Source organism: Thunnus maccoyii, chromosome 19 (genome assembly GCF_910596095.1).
Source record: "Thunnus maccoyii chromosome 19, fThuMac1.1, whole genome shotgun sequence".
Taxonomy (NCBI): domain Eukaryota; kingdom Metazoa; phylum Chordata; class Actinopteri; order Scombriformes; family Scombridae; genus Thunnus; species Thunnus maccoyii.
Window position 1 is genome coordinate 12,459,248 of NC_056551.1, and position 9,794 is coordinate 12,469,041.

Consider the following 9,794-nt stretch of genomic DNA (forward strand, 5'->3'; position numbering starts at 1 on the left):
AAATGCGTTTTTTTAACAGGAGGCATTGCCGCAGTTTGCCACTAGATGGCGCCAGATCATCATTGATTAAAACAATATAGGAGTGGTCTCATAATATCATTGCGTCTTAAAGGCACAAGATGTAAACAAACGGATAATACCAACATTTCTCTTTTATCTATCTTTAATATGGACTCTAGATAAATTAAATTGAAGTTAATTGGAACTCATTGTCGCTCTCAAAAGGACTGACATGTCTTTTAATAGGCTGTTAAAAAAAATAAAAAAATCTATACCAAAAGTTATTGATGTTCCCTGAACTATTATGGTTTTATTTGGATCAAAATGTCTGAAAACGTTATCCAACTCATTTAAAACTGTCCAAAATGTTTCAGAAGCTGAGTATGAGAGAGCAGATTGGTTGCTCATCCCAGCCTTCCTGCCAATCTGCAGGTCTGTCCGCTGAAGGGATCGAGGCTCGGAAGGGATTAATCACTGCAACCTTGCCGACAAGCTTTTTCCGCCCGTAGACCAATTACATAACGGCATTATACAATAAACACATCTCCAGTAAACCGTAAACAGTGACATGAGCGACTAAGTTCCACAACAAGCTGGAGAAAGGGGCTCATTTCGCTCGTCGTGCGTCGTCGAGGGAGCGCATCCTTATCTGCCCCCACTGACGCTGCACTGGGGACTGCACAGTTCTCGCTTTCTTCCTCCTCCTCCTTCTCCTCCTCCTCCTCCTTCTGTTGGGCTGAGGGGAAATAAAAGTCAACGTCCAGTGGGAGACCAGACTGTCTGCAAAAGACGCGCCCACTCTTGGTTACGTTGCGCACTTTCTCGGGAAAGTGCTGTGATCCACGCTTGACTGAGCATCCAGGAGGGGGGTGGTTTACATGGGAAGGATACGACTGTTCTGATCCTAAAAACTCAAATTGAACCCACATTCCTGTAGAAATGGTTCTGCAAAAGATTTTCCGTGCTGTCATCATGGGACCTCCCGGGTCGGGGAAGGGGACGGTGTCTGCGCGCATAACCAAAAGTTTTGGGCTGAATCACCTCTCCAGTGGGGATATTTTGAGAGCCAACATCAACGCTAAAACTGGTAAGAATGCGGTGCTCTATCTCACACAAAAACTTAGGAAATATAAGATCTACTTCGATACAAATCTTTGTCAGCAATCTCAGCGTGTTTAGAAGTCAGGAGGCTGCAACACAGGATTATTTCAGGTGTGTGTTACCTGTTAAACAAATAGAAAGGAATACTCTACAGATTGTTATCTGGAGGAGATTCACTGTTAAAAACAATCAACAAAATGCATGATTATGCTTAAAATATAAGCAGATTATTACACATAAAAGAGACAACTGTAGAGAGTTAATGGTTGGAAAAATAAAAAAACACTTTCTGCACTACCATGATAAGACCACCACTCCTCTAACAGTTTGATTTCTCATCTTGCTGTGAAGAAGAAGAACATGTGCTCTCTTTTAGCCAAGGCCAAACTGGTTTTCAGGGTTATGTAGGCAGTTGCTTTATGTTTATACTGTAAATACTTGACCCAACACTTTCTGGACTTTGGAAGGAGGCCTACTGCTCCTCAATATCACCTTGGATGAAGATAAAGAGAGGTGTAAAGATAATAGATTGAAGGTTATGCACGTTTGTTCTTTGAGAGGAGGGACTACAGGAACTTTTAGGTCACAGCAGTAATGTGTGGTTGAAAGAGGATCTGGAGTCTTTTGCAACGACTGCTTCTGCACAGTCCATCTTGAACTTTTACACAAGCACACATGCATGTGATGTTATACTTCCATATTATATGTGTGTGGCCATTCTCCAGTTCCTCAGTTTAACTAATTCATTGCTTTGTTGGCTTCACGTGAGCAGCTGGCAGTCAAAACAGTTCTACTGCTGCCTTTTTTGGTGTGTGCATTGCATATAAACTCTATTACAATGTTTTAAATGGACTAATGCACTTATCAGCAGTAAAATCCTCCTTAGTTGTCTCTTTGCCAATCCTTGCCTTGCTGAACTGATAGTGTCTTAGCTCACTGCTGTGCAATCTGTATATTTATCACATTTTCAAAACTTAAGGAAAACAGCAGCCCATCCTGCAGTTTGTGTATGTTAGCAACACAGAATAAGTTATACATAGTTTATTTCCTGGTAAAACTGTAGTTATTTCCTGTGTGTGGTCACTCAGTTGGTTGTATCCTTTGCTCTGCTTCATGATGACATCAGAGCACAGTCAGGTCATTTTTGCAGAGCTTGTCAGGAAATTCCTTTCTTTCGCTGGACCCCGACCAATTAAAGTGGAAGCAATAGGAAAAAGAAACTCTGGTGCCTTAACCTCCCTAAACCTGGATACTCCTGTTAAATGTTTCATGCAGTAGCTTTCCAGCTAAAAAAATGTTCCACACTGTTTCACAGTATAACGTAGTTCTGTGTTTGCTTGTGCAGCTTAATTGTAGCTACAGTTTAAGATGATTATATTGAGTTAAGTATTCAAAACCAACATACCAAAAACTGCTCTTATGCATCCAATGGAGATGTAGATGTTCTGTGCATCATTTTTAAACACATTTCTGTATCTTTTTACACATTTAAAGTACAGTTCTATGGTGTTTAAACAATGCTGGGCTGCACAGTGTATCTATAATGATGACCCATTAACAAAAACATGAAAAAGTTAACATTTTTCTTGAGAAAATATATGTCATTAGATACTATTGGCAAGTAGGTGCAGCTAATCTTTCATATTATGATTAAAGTAACCTGCCAGGAAAAAGAAGACTCAATTTTGTACCGAGTATGAACAGCATCCTTTCTCTCTGTCTCTGTTTTTCTGTGTGTGCTTTAGAGCTCGGTCTATTGATGAAGTCCTGTATTGATCAGGGTCAGTTGGTACCCGATGACGTCATGTCTCGTCTCATCCTGAGTGACCTGAGAGTGCTGAAGCAGAGCAGCTGGCTGCTCGATGGTAAGAAATGATTTCTAGTAAAAGCCTACTAATCAGTATTGTTTGTTAGAGGTCTCACAACACTTGTGAGGTCATTCATTGATCTTTTAAGTGTATCCACAGTTTGAGAATAATGACTCATATTTACCTGGGTAAATCACATGATAGTTTGGAACATACACACCCTTCTCATCTCTTATCTTCATATAAACTTAAGACGATAGAAACTCCTTTAAGTTTAGATTTAAGGAGCTCACAGGAACTGCTTGATCAGTAGTAGATATTCATCTCTAGTTGCCTCCCTCCTTCTAGAGAGCGGGTACTTGGCTCTTTGTAGGGCTGTTTTCTCATGGGAGGTAATGAATCTCAGGTTTTATTAGACCCCATCTGATTCAAAACCTGGTATAGTTATTTATCACATCTTTCTTTGTCCCCTATCCCATTTGTCTCACTTTCCTCTGTCTGTCTATCTCTCTACCAGGTTTCCCTCGCACAGTATCCCAGGCAGAGGCTCTGGACGATGCCTACACTGTGGATTCAGTCATCAATCTCAATGTACCTTTCCAGACCATTAAACAGAGACTCACCTCTCGCTGGACTCACTTGCCCAGCGGCAGAGTCTACAACATAGATTTCAACCCACCAAAAGTCCCTGTAAATACATCTTCTTTTACCTATTACTCCTTCTTTGTTTCAGTTTCTGACAACCAATGTCTTTACAAATATAAATGTCCACGAGCTTTACATTGGGTTAATACATTCCTCTGGACCTGAGGGAAGGAAAAGCACAGGTGTAAATAATAACGTTAACAATTGCTGAATCTCATTTAGCTGCTTCAGTTTCAGGGTCCTGGTATTGTGCATGCTGGCTCGCTGTCACGCACTGCTATGGCTCACTGGGACACTTGAGTAGAACAAAGACATCATTTATGTGATTAGTAACACCTGTGTTTCACAACATGTCAAAATGTCTGCTGTGAAAAAGTCCCATTGGCTTTGCTCCTAAGAAGTAAATCCTACTGTTATCTTTATTACTGTATTGTCTTTGCTTCTCCTGCACCTCTTAGAAGAACCAACCAAGCGGAGATAAACCCAAATATATTGACCTAACAACAGATTAAGAGACATAAAACTGAGAAAAAGAGGCCACAAGTGACACAAAACAAACATTATGCTAATGAAAAAAAACCCAGAAAACTGAGGAGAAAGTGAACAAAAATGAGCTGCAAGCAATGACAGAGTAAGAAAACGGGAAAGACAGGAAGATAAAACAATAGATCACTTGTTTGCTGTGCAAATCCAAGTGGAGACCTTTGCCCTCATCTGGCGCAATTAGCACTGGATGAGAGCAAAGGTGCCTAACTGATGGCAGACTGACAGTTTTAGCAAAGACTGACAGTTTGAGTTTTGCGTTAACAATAGTGGACTCACACTTCTTTTGGGTTTTTTTTTGAAGGGACATGGGAAGACTGGGAGATATGGGAGACAGAGGAAGGCAGGGATGGATTGAAATTTCCACAATTATTGACATTATAGTTAAAATATGCATTTGGAAGGTTTGTTCAACATCTTAAAACTGTTGGTTTTGTCAAGATGTGTGCCACGCAAATCATTTCTTTGAAGCATTGTGTCTTCTTGCATGTTGCCTCTGTTTCCATGACTACATGCAGAGCTCTCTGGTCATTTAAGGATAAGATTTGTAGAAAACAGAATCTAACATTGAGCAGGTTATTCCTTAGAGACCTTAACAATATTTTTTTCTTATGTGATTTTCGACAATAGCAAATTTAGAGACTAATCTAATTCCCTGCCATCTCTAATTAGTAAGTTATTAGCAAATAAACTAAGTTATAAATGATATGTTGTATATTATATCAGAATGAATAGTCAGTGAAATTATTTTTATCAGAAATCATGATATTGTAGTGATTATTTTGGTTCAGTTGTGCACAGTTAAATTGACAAACTTGACAAAGAACGGCCATCTAACGGCTTTGAACGCCTGTTTCTGTTTAACTGATGGATGAAACACAGCTAACTTACTTGTGGTCTTGTGGTCACATGTGCGTGTTCTCTCTGTGGCAGTGATTTTCTGCACGTTCCTGCTACACCTCCTGCACAGTCTGGAGGAGTAACACGTTTATAGTTAATCATTGGCTTCAGTCTATCCATCACAGTCCTCTTTGAACAAGGACAGTGTGATAGAAACTGTAAAAACTGGAAAAAACTGGAACAAAATCAGTTAAGTCAAGGCTTTAAAACTTGTGGGTGTATATGTGTGAATCAGTGAATACTAATATTTCTTCACGGCTTTAAGCAGCTGTCACCCGCCCTCTAAAGATAAATATTGAACAGACTTAGTGGTTGTTTCATCAGGGTTCATCTACCTTCTACTTGCTCTCAGAATAACTTGATTTGTTTAAGGCATGAATTCATCAAGGTGTTGCAATCATTCCACAGAAATCTCTTTAGAGTGAATCATTCATTTCATGCAGATCAGCACATTCATCCTGCATATATCATGTTTCCCCTCAATCCACAAGTGCTCTGTAGGGACGGAGTATGCTCTCTGAGTAAACTCAAGGTGCTGTCATATTCCTGGAACTGTCTATGCATGTTTCATAACAACATCTCTTGCTAAATTTGCACAAAAGGTAGACTGACACTGTGAAGGGAAGCGACGATAATGATTAGATATTCTGTTGTGCTCAAATGATGCTGTGTTTTACACAGATGTTTTTTTTTTTACTGTGGTCACTGTCCAGTAGACCCTTTTCACTGCAGACATTTTAACATGCCATACCAGGAAAAGCACAGGTGTATTTAATAACATGACATTATGTGTGCAGGTTTCAGCACCTTTGTATTTTGCATGCTAGCTCAGTGGCTTTTCTCAGTGGGACACCTACATGCAACGGAGCCACCGTTAATGTTATTAGTAACACCCGTGCCTGTGCTGCTATGACAAGTCAAAACGTGTGCTGTGAAACAGGTCTATAACATCCTCAGAGCTGGAGACTACAGGTCACCGTAAGGGCCAATCACATGTCTTTATTTCCACCCCTCACCCTTTGGAATAGAGTTACAAGTGGTCATGGTTGAAATATTCCCCTGTGAAGTGAGACAACCCTTCAGTCATTAGGGAAATGACTGACTGCTCTACTGGCTTATGTTAAGATCCTATATGTATACGACACAGAGATGACGTCTAACACAGGGTGAAAAATGAAAGAAAATCTGTTGAATAGTCAACCCACCGGCTTTACCATTGTCAGCCTTTTCTCTCTTCTTGGTCAACTGATTTGAAAGCAAAGGCACCACTTTGTGTTTCTTGAGCGGTGTTTACATTCCAGTCTCTGTGCTGTGTCTGCGGTCTAGTACAATGATAGGGAATTACATGAAGTTTGAAGCATGTATTAAGCAACTCTGTCTCAGCAGGCTAACCTTAACCCTCACATTTTTCTGCTGACCATTTATTATATGATATTTCTGTGCATTATTCAGCAGAAAACTGAACAAAATCATTCAGTTGCGATTTGCAGTGAACATACTTCATGTCAGAAAGTACTATTACAGCATGTCAAGCGGGTGTTTTTAAGTAGGCAATGTCTTAAACATTTGATTGTTTTCTTCAGGGTTTCGACGATGTGACAGGGGAGCCTCTGGTCCAGCGGGATGATGACACACCAGAGACAGTCACAAGGAGACTGAAGGCCTATGAAAATCAGACAGAGCCTGTCTTAGAGTACTACAGGTAGAATAGCACCTCACTTACTTACATATCTGTCCAAGTATTACATCACAGGGACTCAGCTCATTACAATAACTAATTTTGCACCCCTGCGCAGAGAAATCAAAGAGGCAAATGTTTGACTGCATTACTGAGTAATATATACTAGTGTATTTCGCATAAATGCCACAATATAGGTAAAAGGTTACAAATGCTTCTGAACCTTGACCCCAGGCCTGCACATTCCCAACAGTGGCTTTAATGACTGAAAAATGTCTTAAGAACCACATTCCAAGAGGTTAAGCTGTGCAGACAGCAGTTTTCTCCTTATAACAGGAGTTAAATGAATACACAGATACTTAAAAAAATGTTATCCATGTTTACCAGAATCAATAAAACTAAGGCAAAAAAACAACACACAAAAAAACCACAACAAGTACAAATACTATCCTTGTGGGGCTGTGGACCCAGTTTGAAAATACATGCATCATTACTTCTATTTTGGGACTAATTAGGTAGGAAAACATTACTGTTTTCCCTTAAAGCACAGGGATGTGCTTAGCTAGTGTCCCACTTATTTTTACCACAATGTTTAGGAGGTTGTTTATCATTTCAAGGAAGAACTGTAGAAAATTAGACTGAGGATAGAAGGTGTTCACTTTGAATAATAAAAACAGTAGATTCTATGTGTATTAACCAACAAATTGTTGTGTTGTAATATTCAAATAACAGTTCCCATAGTGCCTGTAGAAAATGACATCTGTGTTTCTTTGCTCTTTCAGGAGTAAAGGTGTGCTAGAGACCTTCTCCGGGACTGAAACCAACAAGATCTGGCCGCACGTCGAGGCTTTCCTCCACAAAAAACTCCCCTCAGTCAATCAGGGAGTTGCGTAGAAAGTCTGAACAGAAAGACACAAGAAGATCACCAGGAGAAACCACTCTAGTTCACTTCTGTGAAACGAGAGGAGAGCCATCAGTGCATTAATATATTCTGAATGTTCAAAAATGAGCAGGAAGCACATACAGTTTATATCAGGAAGAAATAGTACATTAAGATGTTGTTGGGAAAACTTTTGAAGTGCTTGTTGCACTTCTGTCACTGAAATTAGTTCCTGAAACTTTCAGGACCTGAACATGAAATCCTTCAAATATTAATTCATTCAATGACGTGCCTTTAGAAAGCCAGGAGACTTCACTGAATCAAACATCAAGATGTTTAACAGTAGAATATTAAGGTCTCTATCATGAGAGATGTTGAAATGCACAGATAGGAACGGTTGTCATCTCTGGTGAACACAGCCAGTTGAGTATCAATTTTTACAGTTTTCCAATTACAGTAATGGGTTTGTTTGATGGTAATGACACTCCTAAATAAGCACTCATGAAGAAGGTTCTCTAAAGTAAATAACATACTTTCCAGCAAAAGTGTGCATACTGGAACTGCCTCATTGGGGCTACTTTTTATGCAGTGGGTATTTGCCCCTAAAGGGAAACGTGCCATGTTCTACAAATGACTGTAAATTCACTTTTTGCACTCAAGTGCCTTTACTGTTTTTACAAATGTAATGTGTAGCTCAGTGAATGTAGTTTGTAAATACTTTTTATGAATATGGACCAGAGAATCATGTAGAAAATGACCACACTTATATTTAATATTTTAACGTTTAATTATCACAAGAAATCATTATTATATGTAACAGCTCAGTGTAACCACCTCAAGTCTTAATAGTGTTGCCTCCAAATGAACCAGGTGTTCCTTGTTGTGACCAAGTCTGTTAATGTATACTGATATTTGCCATTTTAATGTGACTTGACAACTTTCATTGAAAAATATATATTAATTTAAAACATTTAAAGCACAGTATGTACAGGGCTTTCATCTCGTTAAAACATATCAGAGCATATCAGTTCTGTGTTTTTGCACTTTGGTCTTAAGGATGTTTCACCACGTTAAAGCCACAGAAATGCTAACTTGTATCTTGATGAAGGTTTCTGCAATGTGTGTATTTCTAAACACATGAATACAATGTTTAAAAGCACATGTCCTCTTCGTAGAGTGTTTATTACGTTTCAAAAGACACTTCTGATACTAGCAACTGTATTTAGTATATTATTGTACACCGGAATTACACATCTCGTCATTTGTTTTAATGTGTCTGATTTCAATTAACAGTTAAGGAAAAAGCTATTTCTTGGCCTATAGTTGTTACTGCACATCTACAAAGAACATTTAAAAGCGTCTTTTTATACTGCATTTCAGTTTCTTACGGTGACAATAAAGCCAAATCTTACACTAGCCTACTGTGAATGACAAGTCTAATTCATATAATTTTCCTCAAGATTATAGCCTAGTGACAGAAACTCTTACACCACGTCAGATTCTGTGATTATATTTAGATAGTTTGGGATGTCGTTTAATACAACAGTTAAGGCCAAACAGTCATTTTGCATAGTTTAGTCACTGTGGAGAAAAAAAAAGAGAAAAAATAAACATTTAAGTCTACAACACATTATTTTTAGCTTTACTGCTGACATTAGCCGTTTGTTTACAGTGTTTCTAATGCCGTATATGTGAACAGACCAGTGCAATGTAAATCTGTGAAATAATAACTAAATGGTGAGATGATGATAATCAACAATGCATCACACAGCAGCTTTAAATCATAAATGCATGTACTGTACTTTAATGCATCATCTGGTATTTTTAATTCCACAGTGTGCAGTGAAAATCGTACTGATCATGTCGCTCAGCAGATTTTCATACCAATTTTTGTTGTCTTGTTAAATTATTATAATCCAGGGGACAGTAATCTGGAAGCCTAAAATCTGGCAAAAAACTTCCTTGAACTCTGACAAAAACAAAGTCAGAAGAAAACAAAAAATACAAAAGTGAAACAATAAAACAAAAAATGTCACACAATTCAAAACACAAGCTCATCTAAAGCCTGCAAGTGAAATAAAAATGTTCAGAATTTCTGATTTAATTCTGGATGGCTAGGAACAACAACAAAAACGTGACAAAATCAACAACACGGTATGAGGAAGAATAATACAGTTTTTAAACACTCCACCTCAACTTCTTTAAAAAAAACCAACTAGTTTCTTTCTGTTTCAAAAGG

The 9,794-nt window shown here is 38.5% G+C and overlaps 1 protein-coding gene across 1 annotated transcript; it reads left to right on the top strand.

The window, feature by feature from the left end:
- Positions 1-88: 88 nt before the first annotated feature.
- On the top strand, positions 89-9,545 carry ak3 (adenylate kinase 3). The gene is made up of 5 exons (XM_042395546.1): positions 89-1,087; positions 2,847-2,966; positions 3,427-3,599; positions 6,581-6,699; positions 7,458-9,545. Exons 1-5 carry the CDS (start codon positions 940-942, stop codon positions 7,567-7,569), a joined length of 672 nt encoding a protein of 223 aa, XP_042251480.1. The 5' UTR covers positions 89-939; the 3' UTR covers positions 7,570-9,545.
- The last annotated feature ends 249 nt before the right edge of the window (positions 9,546-9,794 follow it).